The sequence below is a fragment of the Peromyscus leucopus genome, chromosome 3, assembly GCF_004664715.2.
Source record: "Peromyscus leucopus breed LL Stock chromosome 3, UCI_PerLeu_2.1, whole genome shotgun sequence".
NCBI classification, from domain to species: Eukaryota; Metazoa; Chordata; class Mammalia; order Rodentia; family Cricetidae; genus Peromyscus; species Peromyscus leucopus.
Window position 1 is genome coordinate 131,549,220 of NC_051065.1, and position 22,168 is coordinate 131,571,387.

Consider the following 22,168-nt stretch of genomic DNA (forward strand, 5'->3'; position numbering starts at 1 on the left):
GTGCCCTCTTCTGGCCTGCAGAGATACGTGCTGACAGAACACACTGTATACATAATAAATAAATCTTAAAAAAAAAAAAAGAATGTTAGAGGTGTCTAATAAACATAAACACACACACACACACACACACACACAAAGTGAATCACATTTTCCTGGAGTCATGGCTTAAAGATTTAATATGCAACCGAATCAGACCCTTCCTCAGATTTGTAGGTGTGTTTTCTGTTAAATCTAGTTTAGGAAAGAGGAGACCTGTCTCAGAATGAAGAGAACTAAAGAAGGTAACCATCATCTGTCAGAGCTCCTGGTTCTTTCTTGGTGTGTACATGTCTGCCTGTGCTTGTGTCATGGATGTGCAGGTACCCATGGGGGCCAGAAGAGGGTGTTAGACCCCTGGAATTGGAAGTGTAGGTGGCTGTGAGCTGTCTAATGTGGGAGCAGGGGCCTGAACTCAAATCCTCTCAAGGTTAGCAATAACTGCTGAGCCATTTTTCCAGTCCCCCAAAATATCATTTTTGATAACTTAGTTTAAACCATAATTACTTGAGAAAAGAGCTACACTTGCCATACTTTCAAGCAAAAAGAGTATTCATTCCCTTAACCATCTTACCTTATAGTTAAAAAATTTTGTGACGTGAGCAAACAGTTCAAAGCTGAAATCCATGTCGATAGAGTGTCCCAAACTAGCTGCAGCCATGCACTTGGCTGCATACCATCCCATCTGCCGTGCTTGGGTCCATAGTCTCATCTGAAATAGTGGAAATGGTACTTGATATTACTTCTGGTTATCATCTGAATAAAAAATACCACTCACGTATGTGCATCTGTATGGGCATATTTGTGAGCGTGAATGTGAGTGCACGCATGCCACAAGCATGTCAGCGGACACCTTGAGTCCATCATTGCTTTCCACTGTTGGAGACAGGGTTTGCTCTGGCCTCTCAGTAGGAGTGCTGCGTTATAGTAGCTTATGGTGACTCCAGTTTTTACATGGGTTCTGGCCTTCATACTCGGGTAGCAAGAGCTTTTATACCCACTTCATACTTCATCTTCCCTATAGTTTCAATCTTACAGATTCCTAAGTGTAACTTCTAGCTAGACTGTTCCAGCTAGTGTTATCTTCAGTGGTCACCAGTGAACACCAGTCAACATGGTACATGCTAATTCTAAATTAGTGTATCAGACATGAAGGGATGATACCCAACTGTATGTTTGAATACAATATCCGTTAAATATAAGGAAACATTTTAGTCTTACAAGGTGGGAACAAAGTGTTATCAGTCACTGCTCCAAACTCTGGCCCATTTTCCAGTGCCTGCACTTCTCAGCACCAGACAGTGATGGCCTCTGAGATGATTCTGGTCAGACAGACACAGATTCTCGGATGTCACCTCAGATTCTTTATGGCAGTACTCATCTCTCCTTTCTTAAGTTCTCATTACATTTCTACAGAGTAGCCTTAGGAGTCACAGGAGAGGAAAACACTAATTTGTTTACTTATTTCACTTTTCTGATCTTCAGTTTCTTCACCTGAAATAAACAGGAACAGGCTGGCTTTAAGTGACTAGTTTCCCTCATCTGCCCCTCTGTGAATGTGTGCCTAATGCTGACTTTCAGTACAAATCGCAGCTGCAGCATGAGTTCTCAGCAGGTCTACATGAGAGAGTTTTTACTTGAATTCAGTCTCTGTAAGAAGGTTGGATGAAGTAAAGAGTCTGCCGCAGAGTAAACAGCATGGCAACAGCCAGAGTGGCAGCAGAAGCAGCCTGCGGTGCCACACCCTGGAACTACCTAGTCCAACCTCTGTCACTGCAGCCCGACACCATCTCTGGAGTTCACACTGGGGAACTGAGCAAGAACATGGTAATACTTAATCTACAGTTCGTGCCAGGCCATATCAGAGCCATCCTGGGTACAGGCCTGTTGGCTGTGGGTTGGATACACCTGACAGGAGTTCATTTGAACCAGAAACTCCCTTAAGTCTGCACTGTGGATGATGTAAAGCTAATTAAGTGTTTTTCTTGCAAATTAGAACGTAGAACTGTGAAATTCACTCAGAATAAGGGATATCTGCTTATTTTGAGCTGTTGTTCCCTTGTATCAGATTATGGCATAAATTAAAGATATAATTTGTCCTGGAGGGGAAAGCAGAAAAGAAAAGGTACACCCACAGCTCTTTCTAAATTAAAAACGTTTCAGTCTACTGTAATAGTAAGTGACTTTAAAGCGGGAATCCAGTTGGTCATCTGCAAATCAGCAGAGATGGCCTCCAACTTAAAGTTGGAAAGCTGGAACAGGAAACTGGATTCATTGGTAGCAACTGTTTTATTTTCACATGGAATCTGACAGATACATGGTCAGAGGTGCAGGCTTACCTGCTGCCAGACTGGGCTTGGCTGCCAGCATGCAGTGCAGATGTCTCCAGCAGCATAGATATCAGGAAGTGATGTGCGCATCTGGTCATCCACTTTCAAGCCGCCATCTTCTCCTAGATCAAACTAAACAGTTTTTTATTAGCATAAGGATGACAAAACAGAAAGTGACTTTTTATTCTAATGAGCAAGTCAAACCTGTACGTGTTACCCAAGCTCTGATCAGAGAGGTAAAATCCCGGCCAGACTGTCCAGGGATTCAGTTCCCAACCAACAGACTCAAAATCCCAGAATTTTAGTATCAGAAATACCCAATAGTCATATTTACCCCAACCCTAATCAGAACATTCTTTATTTAACACTTCTAATGTTAAGATGATAATGACACATAACACTCTGTAAGATTTACTTTTGAAAACTACAGGTCAGTCTCTCACCAACCTTCAGATAAACAAATTGGACATTATGTCTCTAGATGATACTTAGGCTGATTTTAAGTGCTTAGGGATGCTAAGTAGAAGAAAATACTGTGACTAAGTCAGACATAAGCCAGTGTTGCTGCCATCTTAGATTACAGTTTACTAAAATGATGACTGTTTGAAAAGCAGACATGATCAAGATTAGGAAGTGGATAGAATTCACCTTACATTGTTTCCGAGGAGAAAAGGGTATACATTTGGTGTGACGCCTGTAGCACTAACAAGGAAATCACAGCCGTATATTTTCCCATTGGTTAGTTCCACATACACAGGCCACATTTCTTTAAAGAAAAAGAAGAAGAATTCAATTCTCAAGTGTCATCTCTAGCAGTTATCCTCAATATCATGTGAATGTAACAAATAGAAGAGGCAGGTGGTTAGAACGTCTCCTGATTTCAGAAAGTCCTCTGGCTGGGACGACTGAGCGCAATGACATTGTTTTGTGCTTGGCAGCTTCAAAAGCATGATACTCTAACAGGGACTAAACACTGTCATTTGGGTGTGGGCACAGAGATTAATAGTAAATTTAAACTGATGATCACTTTCTAAATTACTTGTGAAGTAATTTGATTAATACTTCATGCCACTCAGCATTTAATCCTACTCTTCTTGATGTTTCTCCTCACTGCCCACAGTCCCAACTCTACCAGTTTTAAGATTCCAGAACATTAGCTGCCTGACTACAGTGTTGGTAAGGTCACAGGACTGTGTGTCTGGGGGAGTAGTTCTCAAGCGGTAGAGAATGAGACCAGGTGCCTGCACTTCACCCAACACTCAGACCCAGAAGTCGTCATGTTACTTACAGTCGTGTTACTTAACAGCCTGTTATGCATAGTCCTGTCATTGTGAAAGCTTCTGTTTCCTTTGATCTGTGAAATGCTGACTGACTCACTGGCTTGGGTTATAATGGTCCAAATACTGTGAACTTAAGTAAAATGGAAAGCCTCATAATGTGGAATTTATTAGAAAATTTACCCAAGAGTAGTGAAATGAGGGCCGGAGGTTACTGATAGTTTTTTGACCAAATTTATATGAAAATGTGAAGTTTAAAGTATAATATAGCACCAGGCGGTGGTGGCACACACCATTAATCCCAGAACTCGGGAGGCAGAGGCAGGCGGATCTCCATGAGTTCAAGGCCATCCCGGTCTACAGAGCAAATTCCAGGACAGCCCAGGCTACACAGAGAAACTCTTGTCTCAAAAAATTTAAAAAAAAGTAAAATAAAATAAATATATAATATACACAATTAGTTTAAGAAGTAATAATTTTCCCTTTTACCTTTATCAACTGTAACTGACTTATGCTGATCCTTTGGAAAAGCCAAGGGCTTTTTCTTCATAATCCTAAACTCCTCTTGAAGGTAGATTTTTTTTACTTCACATCTGGTTTCAATGTGAATATTGTGTGAAAACTGGAAGCAAAATAAATACTGGTCAGCACAATCCAGACAGTGCCTGTGGAGACACTGATAATTGTAGTATAAATACAGCACAGTGCTGTTCCCAAATAAGCCTCTCAGTGTCTGTTTAACGGGAGTGATCAGAATCCATCAGCATGAAATGCCAAGCAAGACATGGCAAATGGAAGAGGAGCCTGGGAAGTCACAGAACTCTACACATTTTAACTACAATGTGACAAACACACCAAGGAGGCAGCAGGCAGCAGTGTTCACTGAAGGACTCTTAAAACCCAGGATGTTAAAACTGCAATCTTACACGTCCCAGGAATTCTGGAGGAAATTATTTCATGTCATTTCCTCTCCCCGATTAGATGCCATTTAGCCAGTTACCCTTCCACCCACCAAAACCTGAAAAAATTTCAAAGAAAATAGACATATTTATATTCTTAGAATATTTGAATGACAGCTTTTTTGTAACTTAAAAAATTAAAGTATCTATTAAGATAAGTGAAAGCAAGCTATCTGCTTATTCAATTAAATTATGAAATGTTTGTTTTGACTCCACCTAATAACCTTTGTAAGGGCACTGCAAGCATCGAAGGGTCCTTAGCAGAAGACTGAGAACTGCAGTTTATTCCTATAGTCTGCATGTAGATGTCTCCTGCTCTACAGTTAGAAGGAGGGCTGGATATCTGTTTACACAAATTTCATATTCACTATTTTGGGTGGGTATGGTGATATTTTATTTGTGCTGAAATGTGATTTTATTTGTATGTTAATAAATAAAGTTGCCTGGGGACCAGAGCTAAAAACAAGCCATTAAGTAGAAGGGTGGTGGAGGCACATGCCCTTAATCCAATCACATGGCAGCCAGAGTCTCTGTGTAGTCAAGGACACAGCCAAGCGGTGACCCTAACCTTTAATCCCAGTACGAACCAGAGAGACCTGGAGGTCTGTATAGACAGGCAGTGTCGAGGAAATCATGTGGTTGGGTTTAGAGCCAATGAGAAGGTAAAACAGAAAGGGAATAAAAAGACAGGTCACATAGGAGAAGGTCTCTCTCTCTCTCTCTCTCTCTCTCTCTCTCTCTCTCTCTCTCTCTCTCTCTCTCTCAGGGGAAGAGACGGCAGCAACTGGTAAGCTAAAGGTAGTCTTGGGCTTCGCTAGTGCTCTGATCTCTTAGGCTTCAACTCTGTATTTGGCTCTGCGTTTCTTATTTACTAAGACCGTTTAGAATTTCATCTACAGGTAGGCATCTGGGCGAGTGGCTTTGAAGACCTTTCCTGCGTGGTCGACTTAAAGTCAAGTGACCCAGAGGTTTAGCGTTTGGGTGGGTTTCATTGGTTTATGGAAACCTACCTCTTCTGTTCCTTTCAGATCCAAGCCTCCGTGCCAGTCTGGTCCGAGGGCACTGCCCACATTATCAGCTTTAGCTTTGGTTCTGTTTTCCCTTTCTGCTCCTAAGAAATGAACTCAGATGATTTTATAATGGCCAGGCAGAGAACCAGTTACCCCTGAAGCCTCTGGACAATGTCCTGATTCTCATGCAGACACGAAGCATGGTGACACCGTCTCTGGATTAGCTGCTTTGTTCATTGAGCGTTCTGTGACAGCGACAGAATGGGTGACCTTTCACCTATACATTGTCTGTAAGTACCCAGTGTGTCACTGTTACACACTTGCTAATTTAAGAGTAGGAAAATTAGCTATTAGAGTCTAAATTCTGTCAATTTGTAGCCCCTCCAAAACAGAAAATTCACTTTGAATTTTATGAGCCCAAAACTTCTTTGAAGGCTATTAAATATAAACTAATGAGTACCGTTCTCAGTGGATTTTGCAGAAAGTATTATTGAGCACTGCTCAGTTGGAGCAACTGTTTGCCAAGATGCAAATGGGCTGGTTAATTTACTTAATTTAAAATTCCCATGTGCATTACATATATATTTTCTATTTTTAATTAACTTTTAAAAAAAGCTGTTCAGATTTTGTTTTGCTTTGAAATTGGGTCTTTGTAGCCCTGGCTGGCCTGGAACTCAGACAGCCTGCTACTGACTCTTGTGTGCCGAGATTAAAGGCCGGTGCCACCATGCCATTTTTACATTTTTTTCATGTGTAGATGTTTTGCCTGCATGTCTGTCTGTCTACCACTTGTGCTCTGGGTCCCCTTGGAGACCCGAAGGGGGTGCTGGATCCCTTGGAACTAGAGTTATGTTGTGGGCTTCTTTGTGGGTGCTGGGAATCAAACCTGTGTCCTGCCTGGCCAGCGATTGGGACAAATCTCTCCCACTCGTGTCCCCCAAGTAAGCACACAGAGGCTTATATTAATTATGAACTGTATGGCCATTAGCTCAGGCTTATTACTGACTAGCTTTACACGTAAATTAACCCATAATTCTTATCTGTGTTTAGCCACGTAGCTTGGTACCTTTTTTAGTTCTGCCTTGTCATCTTTCTTCCTCTGTGTCTGGCTGGCGACTCCTGACTCTGCTCTTCCTCTTCCCAGCATTCCTTTAGTCTGCTCACCCCACCTATACTTCCTGCCTGGCTACTGGCCAATCAAAATTTTATTAAACCAGTGTACAAAAGCACAGTAGGTATTCTTAACTACTGAGCCATCTCTCCAGCCCCCATGTATTTTCTAATCTAAAATTTTCATATAAAGATACAGAAGTAAATACCCATATTCCTGCCCCCTAAATACTTTTTACTGAATTTTTACTTATAGTTAAAAAATAGTTTCAGCCATGAATGAAACAAGCCAGATACTGCACTTACCTTCAACTGTATATATGGTTCTTCTATGTGCAATTTTAGCCTCTGATTTTTCAGACATGAGCTTGGAAGTCAAAAACTCTGCCGCGCCTGCGTCAAAGAAAGTATTCCCAATGGCTTTATCCTTTATGGCCCAAATCACTTCACAGCCTTCAATTTCATACCTAGGAGGAATGTTACAGTTAGTTTCCTGTAGGAAAGTCAAGGAAAAAAAATCTCTGCAAGTAACAATTGTCCTGTGCAGCAGAAATAAAGTACATGGGCTATAAAGAGGGGTGTATAGTAATGTTTTATTTGTGCTGAAATGTGATTTTATTTGTATGTTAATAAATAAAGTTGCCTAGGGATCAGCTAAGAGCAAGCCATTAAGCAGAAGTCTGGTAGTGGTAGCACACGCCCTTAATCTGATCACATGGCAGGCACAGTCTCTGTGTGTTCAAGGACACAGCCAGCATGGTGACATGACTTTAATCCCAGTATCAACCATAGAGACCTGGAGATCTGTATAGACAGGCAGTGACGAGGAAATCATGTGGTTGGGTTTAGAGCCAAGGAGAAGGCAGAACAGAAAGACAATAAAAAGACAGGACACAGGAAGAAGGCCTCTCTCTCAGGGGAGGAACGGTGAGTGGTAAGATAAGGTGGTCTTAGCTCTTGGCCACTGCTCATATCTCTGGGCTTTTAACTCTTATGTTGGCTCTGTTTCTTATTTAATAAGACTGTTTAGAATTTCACCTACAGAGGTGTAGTTCACTTTAAGGATAGTAAGAGTTGACATACTAAAGCAAGTTTATCCACTTTACCTGAAAGAACCCAGTGATGACATTGACTGAATACCACACAACATGTGTCACAATGACTGTCCTTTCAGTGTTTAGTTGCCAACACTGCCATATAAATGTGCTCCAGGGATTCTAGGGGAAACCAAGTTTATTTGTCTGTGATAGAAGCAGTAACGGATGTATATATTTATGTATGTATAGATGTATGTATGTATGTATGTATGTATGGATAAATGGACAGACAAACGGATAATATGATCCAACAGCACTGAAAACACTGCTCGTGTGGTGATTGTTTTCTAGGTGCTTATATAAGAAGGTTGGAAGGAGGTTTGCAGGCTAACATCTTCGTGCAGTTGTAAAGAACTATCACCTGCTTTAAATTCTCTCACCTAAACCATCTAGCCAGAGAGATCCAGTTCAGACAAAGGTAAGGATCTTAGAGGGAAAAACACTGGCTTTGGTAATGCAAGCCGGCTTCTATCACCATTCACCATCTAACCAAGCTCCCGGGACGTTATTTATCTAGTTTAGACACTAAGAATGCTGTGTATATTCCACTCACTCCCTGATGGCCATCATAATTCAGGTAATCATGAAATTTTGCAGATGGCAAAAATTAGGGCAAAACTAATGTATATGTGGACAACTGTAAACAAATGGGAAATGCAGCCCTCCTACCATAGGACACTTGGATTTTACAACAATAGAGTATAATTAATGTATTTTTCAACACTTTCAAACTTTCATTACCCTTGTATGTGCATCATGTATGTGGGTGCATGTGTTGTAGCATGCATATGGAGCTTGGGACAACTTTATGGAGTCCGTTCTTTTTAAAATTTGCATTATCATTGTGTGTCTGTGTGTAAGCACATGTACCATGGTGTATATGTGGAGGTCAGAGGACAACAGTGGAGTTAGCTCTCCCACCTTTATATGGATGGGTCTGGGGTTGGATTGAGGTCATCAAGCTTGCATTTTACCTGCTGAGCCTTCTTGCCACCCCTTGTTTTCCCACTGTTATGGTCTAAAGTACTGCCATCTTTATTTATTGGCTGGCAGGATGACTTTTCAAGACGAATCAGTAGTGTGATGATAGACAAAGGTTTAGTACATGTGACTCCACAATACCTGAAAGTCACACATTCTGATACATAGGTAAGATTCCATTGCTCCATCCAGGCCAACAAACATTCATAGTCACTGAGTTTCTGATTACTGGGAGTACATTTGATTTGGTGCTACTCAGGTTACACAGCATTGCTCATCAGAAGAAAGCAGAATACACACATGTAGGTAACTAACACGTTTCATATTTCACTTACATTTAAGCATGGTTATGAAATGCTTTCCTTTTTATAATTTGGAAATTTCTTTGTTATTTCATTCATACCTCTAGAAGTAATGTCACAGCATCTAATAGTCATTGTGGCATAACATCCCCATGACTGACTAGCAGGCCACATTACCTGTGCAATCAGGAGAGACTTCTGTGCTAGCTGTCCCTCAAGAGCACCCACTAATCCACTCCCTATAATGTTAACAGGGCTCTCAACAAGATACCAAAGCTTGGTGACATCATCACACAGGGAGATACTTCCATTTTAGAAAACACTCTAAACAAAGTTATTATAGGCATTATGACATTATGGCTTTATGAAAGTTATTTGTTGTATATCTTTGCAAGGGAAAGCATCAAACTGCCTTCAGAGATTAGCAGGGACAGTAACTGAGATAAAGGAATACTGAGGGGACATTAGCCTCTGCATCATGGAATGGCACCGAACAGAAATATCTGACTGCCACTTTTCATGAATGATGAGTCAGATCACAGAATCAGAAGTAGCATGGTAAGAGACCTTCTTCCAGCTACCAGAGCTTGCCAAACACAAAGCTGTAAGTTTACCCAAGAAATAATCACCAGTCTCCAAAGGAAATCAGGAAAGAGTTAGATGCTATGAGACTTTGAACAGGAAAAAGATTTTCAGTGTAAATTCTAGTAACGACATCCCACAGGATACTTCTGGAAGTAGCTAGAGGAGCATATGTGATCCCCCTTCACCTCCACCCAGCCCAGCTTTGGGGTGCACTCTAGTTTCCTTGCATTTTCCCATAGAGTACCACAACTGTCACAGTTACCTGAGGACTGCCACCCTGTACTCAGGTGCCCAGTGGGGTGGGTGTTCTCTAAAAGACAGGTAAACCAGGCTGGGAGTTGGAATGGATTTCTTGAGCACTTGCGAATTCCTCGTTTTGATTCAAATTTGTTTTAATTCCAAGTTGGTTTGGACCAAACTTTCTCGCATAAAAACCACTCACTCTTCCTTGTCAGTCATGGCTACAGACAAAACTCATAAGGAAAGTGAGTCAGTGTCATGCAGCTAACAGGGGAACATGTCTCAGTGTTTACTGAACTTGAAGTATCTTAAGATGAAAACATCTGAATTAATGTGTTCTCATTTCTCCAAACCAAAAATCAAGAGCTTGGAATAACACACATCCTAATCAGCATGACTAATAGTGGGTTTTGCCAGCCAAACAGGTGATGTATGAGTAAAGCATGGTAGGTAGAAATGGTGACTAGAAATTGCTAGCAGTATGCATATGTAGATTATTAAACAGTACACACTTATAGAACACATCATGAGTCAGACCAACCCAGGTAAACCACATCCTAGACCCTATATATATATATTCCTCTCGAATATTTCTGCAACTTGGGTTATACAAGAACTAAATAGTAAACTGGGTTTTCTCTTTGCAAACATATGGGAAAGCATCGATAGTTCTCTTGACTTTTAAGATGTGTTTCTCATCTGCCAATAATCATACAATCTTAGAGTATCCTTTAGTATTAGAGACACACTTACACCAGCTCAAGTGCAATGCCACCATTCCCAACAATCATTATTCTCTTGGCTTTTGTAAGCTGTTTCTGAAATTCCTGTGTTAGGAAGAAACAATGAGATAGCATTTTGACAGAGTAGAGTCATCATTGATAATATTCGAAACATGGGCATTTTACAGAGTTTACAGGGGAACAACAAAATAAAACTTACTCCCCTGTGCCAGGACAGTCCCTTCCAGTTAGCATTATGGCCTCCTATCCTGCTTCCCAGTGGCCATGACCGAAGCATCTCTTGTCTTTGTGTCATCTCAGCAAGAGATACTGTCTGGATCACCACATGCCTCGTGTGACTGAATCCATTACTGTCAGAAGGTAGGCTCGATTACAGGCTTCCCTGGACTCCCTTACTTTCTACAGTCTCAGGACTGAGAATCAGGGCACATGGATTAGGAGTCGCTGCCTTAGCAGTTCCTAACAAGATGACCTGGGATGAACTACTTAATCTTCTATGTCCCATGGTGTCCACTACAAAAAGTCACTGTATCTCCTAGTGTTTGTTTAAGGATGATGGGGCATGACTATACAAAGCTTAGAGTAGCAGGGACAGAATAATTTCTACCATTAATTGAAGAACTGTTACCATTTTAGGACAATTAATGCCTCTTGCACTACCTTCCCTCATGATGAGCTCAGAGTAGTCTATGGCCTTCCTGGCACTTCACAAGTACAGGTATCCTTGCATTAGAATGACTTCAGAACAAAGAATTCATTCCTCCTTTCTAAGTAACCACCACCATTAAGTTCACTTAAAAAAAGAAATCACTGATTAAAACTGACTTAGAATTCTGCAAGGCAAAACCTTGAAGTTGTAATTTGCCTCTCATCAAGGGTCAGGCCTTAAGGAGGCTCTATAAAGAGGAGGGCCACAGAGATGAAAAGCACACATTTAAAATATACTTGGGGTGCACTGAGTAGTTATCCTAGAATAACCATGCTTGGGGTATACTGAGTAACCATACACAGGGAACCTGAGTAGTTACCCTAGAATGATCATACTTGGGGACCAGAGTTGTTAGTTACCTTAGAGTAAGGAAATCATTCCTTTCTCATCCTCCCCACAACTGTAGCATGAGATCTGTACTCTACACAATGTATAGAGAAGCATTAACATAACCCCCCCTTTGAACACCATCTGTATGCACCCCAATTAATATTACACGCCTTCCCTTGAGCCATGCAGCTACCTTTGTAGCAGGGTTTCCTGGGAGTCACAAGGAATGTACTAGGGAGCCAGTGAGTTCCTGAACTAGAAGGCTGAGCTGAAATAATCACAAGCATGCTCTGGTAAAGTAAGCCTAATTGTCCATAAGAAGCTACTGAGCTCTGCTAAAGTTTCCTCTAAATTCCCAAGGAATTACGGCAACAGCAGCCTGGAGAAAATCATTACCCACTTTAAAGAATATGGATCACATAAATGCAATGTAATCACATCCTTGCTGGGTGTGGAGATGAACCCAGAAAGCTTCTTGGTAACAAAGGGGTGATAAACCCTGACATAGTTCAAAAAGAAGGTGTGCCACGCTGCATGGAAGGAAGTGTAGCCTACTGGGAGGGTTTGCTTGTTACAGGGCACAGCAACAAGCCCAGTAAGTTCTGGGACCCCATCCACGGACATCTTGCTATTATTATTATTATTATTATTATTATTATTATTATTATTTTCTGGGGAATTACTGGGAAATCTCAGTTTGTTTTACTTTGGGAAAATGATTGTTACAATGTTTAGTTGCAAATCTTACATTCCCAATACAGAATGATGAACATGTGTTGATATAAATAAAGTATAATGCCCAGCACTGTCATTGTGTCTTTGAGTGTCAGAACCAAAAGAACAGGGTGCCAGTTTTAGTTAAAACCATATAACCATTAGCCAAAGTGAAGCTGGCAACAGGAAAACATAACCATTCTGTGGCCTCTGGGTGATGAGTCAGAACAGCCTTTCTTTGTGACACTGTAGGAGTTAATGGTCAGTGAACACTTTCATTCACATGAGACCCTTACTTCCCCTTCCACAGACCCACCCTTACGACATTACCTGAGCACTGTCGGTATCGCGGATTCCTAATACATACGGATTTCCCTCACAGATCAACTTTGGCTTAGCTCCGGCACACAGACAGAGTTTCTTATACACATGCTGATGCCCATCTTCTGTGTAGATGCACTGTGAACATAGGGCAAGAAAGGCAGAAGCAAATGGCTGAGACAAAAGCAAAACATGGGGGGGGGGTGGCCCATGCTCAGTTACAAGGGGAGGCTACATTCTCTAGTGTAATGATCAACGGTCATAATCCATGTGGGAATCTGATGGAAACTAGCTTTTCTCCTCTGAACCAAAGAGGTTTGTAGTAACAGAATCTCAGGATTATGCTGACTTCAAATTAAAATGCTCATTTTTTTTCCTGAGACAAGCTTCAATGAATGAATGAATATATATATATATATATATATATATGTATTTATTTATATATGTATATATATATGTATATATTTATCTTGCAGGAAGTTACTAGAAACCTTGTGATTCTAATCATATCATACCTTAATAATCTTAGCATTTGCTATGGGTTCAAATGAGCAGTACATGTTTAAGTTATAATTTGTCTTTTTTAAAATAAAATATTAGATGTATTAAAAAAAAAACAATAGCTTTGCTAGTATTTTCTAGCTCTACTAGTGAAGACTTTACATGTGTGCATTTTAAAAAAAAAATGCTTTTGGCTGGGCGGTGGTGGCGCACGCCTTTAATCCCAGCACTTGGGAGGCAGAGCCAGGCGGATCTCTGTGAGTTCGAGGCCAGCCTGGTCTACAGAGTGAGTTCTAGGAAAGGTGCAAAGCTACACAGAGAAACCCTGTCTCTAAAAACAAAACAAAACAAAACAAAACAAAACAAAAGGCTTTTGTTGTGTTTTTGAGACAGGGTCTCATACAGACCAAGTTGGCCTCTACTTTCCTGTGTCTGAAGATGGCCTTAAAGTCCTCATTTTCCTCTCCCCTCCAAAGTGCTCGAATCACAGGTGCACCAGGCTTGGACACAGAGTTGTTTTAATCCAAATGAAAAACATGCTAAGCTTGAAAACTAACACATTCTGTCTTTAAAGTTATTTTTATTAATTTTATCGACACTAGTGAGTCTAAAATTACATAGTAAATCTGCTGATTTTGTTCCTTAATGTGGAATGAAAATCCACATGTAGCTTTAGATAGTGAATAACTGATAAGCACTCACCACTGTGAAAACATGGACTATGAATGGGTTCACATCTGTGCCAGATGTGTGATTTGTAGAGTCTGGCAGTCACAGCACTCACTTCACACTGAGGCTTTTTTTTACCCACAGTACTTTCCACAAATATGTAACCCAATAATCCAACACAGTATAGTTCACACAGAAACTTCTTACCAGTCTCCCTTCAGAATCTGGTCAGAATTTGGTCTGACAAACAGAAGGCAGAGGCACTGACCAAGGTTTGAACTAATTCACATTTAGATGGTTTAAAGCACTAAACCTTTTTACTAGCTATGGCTAACTTTCTGGACACAGCCAAGGAAGTCCAAGCTGGCATGGCGGTGACACATCTGTTGTCTCGGGACTGAGTGGTGCGGCAAGAGAATCAGGAGTTCAAGGACAGCTTGCGCTCCCTGAGACCAAAGCCAGCATTCCTATACACCAACAGCTGCCATGCAGGAGATGGAGATCAGAATCACACTCGAGTTGCTTTGGGTGTCACTGGGAGATGTTCTGCTTTGTAAGTGCCCTGTTTACTTCACCTTTGAGAGCTCACTTCATTTGTAAAACTAACTGAGCCTGGACTCTGTTCTACTGAGGTAGTCTGACTATAATTAGCCGCCATAAGCTCATAGGAGTAGCACTATTGGGAGGTGTGGCCTTGTTGGAGGGAGTGTGTCACTGTGGGGTGGGCTTTGAGGTCTCCTTTGCTCAAGCTATGCTCAGTGTGGTACACAGTTGTTTCTGTTGTCTGTGGATCCAGATGTAGCACTCTCAGCTATGTCTCCAGCACCATGTCTGCCTGCATGCCGTCATGTCTTTCCATGACAATAATGGACTAAACCTCTGAACTGTACGCCACCTGAATTAAAGAGTTGCTGTGGTCATGATGTCTCTCACAGCAATAGAAACCCTAACTAAGACATCTACCATAACAAGTAATCCTTCCTGTGATTTGGAACTCAGGTTCTTTTTCATGAAAAAGGCACTTTTCCTTTGTAGTGAATTGTGTTTTACTTGTAACTCTGAGCTTAGAGAGCTACTCCAGACTTCTCTCCATCCTTCCTAAAGCTCACTGAGGAGACAGCATCCCTGAGACCCCCAACCTGCTCTCATGTGTTAGGGAACATCTGGAGGATTTTGTGGAGTAGCTCAAACCTGGAACATTTTCCAACATTGTCCCTGGCAACCAGGCCCTACATCATTTTGAGCAACTACAAGCAGGCTGTAATTGGTTGTTGGCCAAGAGCTACTTGCTCCACCTTAGTTTATCCTCAACATTGTTGTTAGACATATCTTACTTAAAATACTGTCTTGTCCATACATCTACAATTTCCTATGACCATACACCTGACATCACTCAACCTTATTTACTTCTGCTTGCTTACCAGTCTCCTTTTCCACACCCTGTTCCTTTTGATAATCCCTCATCGTCCCTTTCCTTTTTTGGGGTCTGCAGTTCCTAGAATGTCCTTTTCTACCTGTACAGCTCTTACCATCTTTAAAAAAGCCAAGCTCAAGATGTCATTCCCTCTGTGAAATCTTACTAGATCTCGCATCCGAGCTTTGATGGTAATTTCAAGACTTTACCTTTTGCACACAGTTATAATCACACACTATTAATGCCTACACTCCATATGACACTGACTACTCTAGGAGCAAGTGTGATATTCCTGCCGTATACCAGTACCTTGTGCTGTGCCCAGGACACAGTGGGCCTTCTACAACTACCAACAGAACCTGCAGCGCCACACTACCTGATCAGAGACTTTTCCCAGAGGGTAAACTTTCTTTTTTTGTTTTTTATTAAGAGATTTTCTATTCGTTTTACATATCAACCACGGAATACCCTGTTCTCCCTCCTCCCGCCCCCCAGCCTTCCCCTCCCAACCCACCCCCATTCCTACTTCCTCCAAGGTAAGGTCTCCCCTGGGGAGTAAGCAGAGCCTGGTACATTCAGCTGAGGCAGGTCCAGTCCCCTTCTCCCTGCACCAAGGCTGAGCAAAGTGTCCCAGCATAGGCCCTAGGTTCCAAAAAGCCAGCTCATGCACTAAGGACAGGTTCCAGTCTCACTGCCTGGGGGCCCCCTAAACAGTTCAAGCTAAACAACTGTCCCAGAGGGTAAACTTTCTAACAATGGGGATCGATGCCACTAGCCTGTACAATTTAGGCTTAAACAATGGTGATGACTGAGATATGCTTAAAAGAAGAGGGGCAAAACCTGGGACTTAACATGAGAAAAGATACCATTTAACAAGAAAAAGTCTTACATGTTCTTCACTCTTGAGCTGTTTTACTCCAGATTCTATGACCTTAATGTTAGGAAAGCGATTTTCCAGCACAATGCTTGGCTGTTCTTCAACTTCAAATTCTTCCAATACTTTAGAAACCTTTAAGAGATCAAACAGACTTATAAATGCACATTTTAAGGTTATTTCCTTTGTCTTATACAGTACTGTTTCACGCTCACAAATAAGGAGATTAGCCCACTGCATTGCTGTGGTTTGCGCGCTTATGTCCCTCAAAGACCCACAAGTTAAAGGCCTGACAGTCTCTCTAGGAGGTGGAGCCTCATGCAGAGAAGTCAGGCCCCTGGAAGAGGGAATTGCAACCTCGGTGCCTCCTCTCTGGCCCCGAGTCTATATGAAGTAGGCAACTTTGTTTTACCACACATTTCAACTGTGACACTCTGCCTTCCCACAATCTGGAAAACAATGAGCCACCTAACCATGGACTGACCCCTCTTTCGTCCATGACACTGACTACTCACTCACAGGAGCAAGTGTGTTATTCCTGCTGTTTGCTAGTACCTTGTGCTGTGCCCAGGACACAGTAGGCATTCTATAACTACCAACAGAACCTGAAGTGCCACACTACCTAACAGAAGTTTGATTGAGGCTGATACTCTCAGGCATTTTGTGATGGTGACAGAAAGCTGATTAACACATGCATTATACCGTAGAATGAGAACTGGGCTCTGCATCTTATGCTCTGAGCTCAACTGTCCTGTCTCTGCTGTGCTTTGGGTTTTGTTTTTGTTTTTTGCCTCTAAAAGTGTCACCTTACACAACTTACTTTACTGGTGTTTAACTGAACAGACAATGTGTATTCTAGCTTCATTACCAGGTAACATTTTGTTTATCTTTAGACCCTTCTTTCATGTTCTTTTCTTTTCTTTTTTTTTTTTTTCCAAAACACATAGGGGTTTATTGATAACAAGCAAGCCCAGGCTTGGTCTGTGTCCAACACTCAACACAGCGGATGGAAGAGGATGGCTTCCTTCATGTTCTTTAAAATCATCACTATCTCCTTGGCTTCCCTGTTCTTTCCACCTAAGATGCTTTGGAGTTTTCATCCTCTGTCCAAACCCTTTGATTCTCTGCTGCCCTATCTTCAACCACAAACAAACCCTCAAACATGTACAGCCAAAACTCCCTGGCTTATGTGATGGACCACAGGTCAGGATTGGAACTTGGCTGCTCTGCAAACATTTCATGAAAGTTTGACCATATGACTTGTAATATTCAAGCCTGTCTTTGGAAACTTTTTATATTCTTCTGAGTTACTAAGGACCCTAGAGACCTATGTCAATCACACACAGTGATATTTGCCTTATTAGAGATAAAAGTTAATAAAAACTTCAGAATTTCCTAATTCAGTTAAAAATAACTGTATCTAATATACATTGAACACACAGATTTTTAATGAAATAGCCTTCAGATCTGCCAACACAACAAATTCTGTGAAAAGATATAGTTCTACATCTTGAATGCACTTCACTGTTCTCCAGTTTCTCACCTGCTTGAAGTTTGTGACTGCTTTGATGACGGGAGAGGCTGTTACCAGGAGAATGTCTTCTTCAGGAAAGTTAACAGCCAGCTGAGTTTTAAAAAGAAACAACAGGATTAAAAAAACTTCAGGTATTACTGAATAAATGATGTCAGTATGGTGATAATGCAGTCTAATAAAACTTCAGTGTTTCACTTGTGAAAATCTGTTATTCTGAGTTCTGTTCATAATGGTACATCATTGGTAATGTTAAACTCTTGCAGTGCTAAAATAAACAATACATTCATGTTAAAGGTGAACAAAGACCTGAATATGTCAAATCACTACAGCAGTGTCTTTGGTTGACTTATTTTGCATACCAGTTTAAAGTTATATAGCTGATTACAAACAACCTACTTTCATTTATTCTAAAATAATGTTTTTACTTTGTCTTCATTAAGAATAAACTAAACAAGTCTCTGATATTAAACAGAGTCTCAGCATGACTTTTTCCAAATTTTGGCACTCCCTCTCCGACTGGTGCTTATTTGGGGAAGATAAAGCCATGTTAACATTAGCCTAACAAAATGCAAAGACTTAATGTGCTATTGTTTCAGTATTTCCGCCTTTCTTCCTCACTTTGGAGGGGAAGCCCTTCCTCATCTTGGATTCTGCTTCTCTGCCCGCTGTTCCTCATGGTCCTGTAGCAGGAATCTTAAAAGTTCTTATTAACAAAAACAAATCTGAAGCCAGGTATTGGGGTGAAGCTGGAAGATCAGAGAAGCAGAACAAGCCACAGCCACCTCACCTCATCATTTCCTCAGCTGATCCTGTTTCCTCAGACTGGAAGCCTCTGAGTCCTCATCCGAATGGATCTCAGCTGAACTGCTGCTCAAAAGCCCAAAAGCTTAAGCAACCAAAAGCCTCTAGTTTCTGGTCCTCACACCTTACGTCTTTCTGCTTTCTGCCATCACTCCCTGGGATTAAAGGCTCAGTTTCTGGGATTAAAGGGGTGAGTCACCATGCTTGGCTGTATCCTTGAACACACAGACAGAGATCCAGGTAGATCTCTGTCTCTGGAATGCTACGATTAAAGGCTACCACTGCCTAACCTCTGTTTCTTATTGTGGCTGTTCTGTCTCTGACCCCAGATAAGTTTATTAGAGTGCACAATATTTCGGGGAACACAATACCACCACATGGCCCATAAGGCTGAGCACCTTCAAGTAACATGCTCTTAGGACATGTAAGGGTCCTTTGTCTCAACTTATTTGAAGTCCTTATATTTGACAATAGTATCTCTCTCCATCTTTGTTTACTTTTCACATTCTGCAATCTATCTCTATTTCCATTGCTGGATCAAGTCCTCAAAACTTTACTACTGAAAACTATCTACAATTTAGTCTCTAGGCTCATATAGCTGTCACCATTTGCCACTATCCCCAACACCGCAGCTAATCACATTTCAAAAGTACATGCAGACAGAACACTGTATACATAATAAATAAATAAATCTTTAAAAAAAAAAAAAAAGCTTTCATTTGAACACTTGATTCCCCAGCTCAAAACCACTTATTTGCAGATTTTTGTTAAACACTTGGCATGTCATAAACCCTGTACAGCCTGAGCTCTCACACTCTTCCTTGCTTCTGTTTCTTACGAGCTTCACTCTGTGGAGTTAAGCCGTTCTTGTCTATCTGGTAAACCCCTATTATATTGCCTGGAATAAGAACTCTTGATGGGTAAACAGAAGATGGCCTTCAAAGATTAAAATCTCAAAGTACTTAAATGTCTTCTATTATTTCTTGTGACAAAAATGGTTTGTTCCAGCAACAAAATAATCTAGTCCTTTTTATAACAAATGTATGTGAACTCATCTGATTTCATTTGTTTACCACAGTCAGAAATTCTACATCTGTATTCCTTTGCTCCAAACTTTTGCTGGAGATGAAATTTTGTCTTGGAAGTTCAATGTCCTACGTGAGATTTACTTTATTAAGGACTTGGCACCTATCATGAAACTGAATTTCATTTGTGAAGGAAATAAGTGGGTGGGTTTTCCGTCCCAATGCCAAGGCCGCTTGCCGGTTTGCGTGCCCTTCCGCTTGGCTTCCCAGCTCATCATGCACTGCCCACCCACTCCGCCCGATCGTCCGGGCCCCCTCCGTCATCCCCAGCACAGCATCCCGCCCAGCAGCAAGTGGAGGGGCGTGGCAAGGGGCCGGGAGAGCGACCCTGGAAGGGGACCAGCCACGGTCTCCGGGACCCCGGGGTCCGGAGGGGGGGCGCCCGCGCCAACAAACCTGCTCCGCACACGTGACGCCGGCGATGCCGCCTCCCACCACCACGAACGTCCCCACCGATCGCACGGCCTCCATGCTACCCGGCGGCCGGCCTGGGGCGGCTGACTGTGCACCGGTGACCTGCGAACCTTTGTCCACCCGGAAGAGAAGCTGCCCACATAGTCACTTCCGGCGCCCGTTCCATGGACTCTGGACTACGGGTGCCTGGAAGCTTCACACTTAATCCATTTGAGTATTTACCGCGTCTTTTGCATGTGAAAGCTTGGCTGTGCTGCAGCCTTTCCCCAGTCTTAAGTCTCTGTTGCCACACCCACATCTTAAACTCTGCGGTAGGAGCTGCCTTCAGGGACCTTCCAGCAACCCTCTCTTCTCATTCTGTAGGTGAAGAATACAAAGCTCCTGGAACCGTCTCGATTGACCACCTTCACCTAGCAATGGGAGATTTTCTTTTGAGGAAACATTGATTCTTCATGACAATCAAATACTATCGAATTGTTCCGTAAGAAGTTAGCCTCCAATTCCCAATTCAGTAAAAATGTGCCGTAAAATAGAGTTGCTTGCCACCTCATCAAGGTGAACACTGTTATGCCCAGATTGTGACCCCCCAAAGAGACCACTGAAGACCTTGGATGTCCAGAATGCAACAGCAAGGTTTATTCTGCAGATACAATTCTAGACAGGGACTCATTCCTACACCCAATACAATGAGGCAGGGAGGAGTCCCTCTTTCTTGGGGAAGTTAGTTTTTATAGGCAAAACCCATAAAATTTCTTAGAGGGGAGGGGGTTAGTACGGGTCCATCCTTGATTGGTCCAGTTTTTCCCGGGCCTGGACTTTATCTTATTCTAGCTTGTCTGTTTGCCTTGTCAGGAGTTTTACAACTCCTCTCAGGGGTCAGGTCATGTTATCTCTGGAGAGGGGCATCCTGACTCTGTTCTTTTGTTCCTGGGGCTGGCACCATCATTTCTGGGGACTTGAAACTGGCCTGGGTCTATCTATATTGAGGTATCTTTGTCTAAGGCCCCCTTTTTGAGACAATAGAGTGAGGGTCTTGTTGTGCCTAGATCACAGTCCCCAAAGCCACCACTGGAGACTTTAGGTACAGAATGCAAAAGTAAGGTGTTGTCTAAGTATACAAGCCTCCAGGGAGGCTCTTCTAAATCTCTCACTCACAGCAGGGAGGTTGGAAGGAGCACTCTCCTTTCTTTGTGGGACTAGTTCTTAAAGGCACAGACCATATAATTTATTTTAACCTGCCTCCCTTTTTAGTCTTTTGGTCGAATATCCTGACTGTGTTTTCCAAAGTCCCTGTAGCAGATACAGCCACCTGGGGAAAAGGGGTCTATGTTCTTATTTACACTTACGAATCCTGGTTTAAGCTTCTCTTTGTCTGTAGGGGATAGAGTGGGGGGTTTTACTGAGGTATCACAAACACTTCAGGTATCTCCCCCCCCCCAAGAGCATTTCTTAATTCAGCATTGATATAATTTTTTGTTTAGTGTTCATTTGTATGAGGAGTAGCTTTGAGACAAAGCTGAGTTATTTTCAGGTTTTTCCTCTGTAGTATTCTCTATTACCTTGCTTTTATCTTGTGGTTTCATGGCTTATCTAGCTAGGCGTTTTATTGTAATATTGAGGTATTTCTCAGCTGCCGCCATGTAATACTGCTAGTTATTGGTGCCCTTTTCTGTATAATAGGAAACCTTGCCTGTATGTTTATAGATATTTACTGCTTCTCCCAGTACTCACTGTTCTTTGTCTACCGAGTTAAATGTACACAGTTCGATTCTAGTTTCTGTTTCTAGTTTAGACAGCCTCCTGGCAGGAAATAGTGTGTTCAGTCCGCTTAGCTCTCACCTCCATCGTTTTACCGGAGAACGTTTGATCCTTTCAGCTTTGAACAACACTTAGCTCCCGATGCCCGCTGTTTTTTTTCCTCTCTGAGCATATAGACATATGCTTTCTGCAACTCCTTTTCCTCATCAAGCTGTTGATCTTCGTCAATAACTTTAATAACTTAAAAACAGTGTAAGGAGTTGTCTCTATGTAGTCCAAAGACATCTTGTGGTCTTCTGAATTTAAACCTACCCCACTTTATTTCATCCCAACTCCACCAGCATCATATGCTCCTTAATCCTAACCCAGCTATT

The 22,168-nt window shown here is 41.8% G+C and overlaps 1 protein-coding gene across 2 annotated transcripts in view; it reads right to left on the bottom strand.

The window, feature by feature from the left end:
* The window catches only part of Pyroxd1 (pyridine nucleotide-disulphide oxidoreductase domain 1), a 21,417-nt gene extending 1,241 nt beyond the window's left edge, over window positions 1–20,176 (bottom strand). The window contains exons 1-12 of one of the 2 annotated variants that reach the window (XM_037204007.1): window positions 20,019–20,176; window positions 17,746–17,826; window positions 16,218–16,337; window positions 12,754–12,882; window positions 10,681–10,754; window positions 9,950–9,997; window positions 7,029–7,189; window positions 5,613–5,713; window positions 4,133–4,265; window positions 3,020–3,132; window positions 2,376–2,498; window positions 611–748 (exon numbers count right to left, since the gene is read on the bottom strand). In XM_037204007.1, the coding sequence (XP_037059902.1) occupies window positions 611–748; window positions 2,376–2,498; window positions 3,020–3,132; window positions 4,133–4,265; window positions 5,613–5,713; window positions 7,029–7,189; window positions 9,950–9,997; window positions 10,681–10,754; window positions 12,754–12,882; window positions 16,218–16,337; window positions 17,746–17,826; window positions 20,019–20,093 (1,296 nt within the window). In that variant the 5' untranslated portion in view covers window positions 20,094–20,176. The remainder of the gene's footprint in view (window positions 1–610; window positions 749–2,375; window positions 2,499–3,019; window positions 3,133–4,132; window positions 4,266–5,612; window positions 5,714–7,028; window positions 7,190–9,949; window positions 9,998–10,680; window positions 10,755–12,753; window positions 12,883–16,217; window positions 16,338–17,745; window positions 17,827–20,018) is intronic. The other variant, XM_028879879.2, reaches the window with a different exon arrangement.
* Window positions 20,177–22,168: the final 1,992 nt, after the last annotated feature.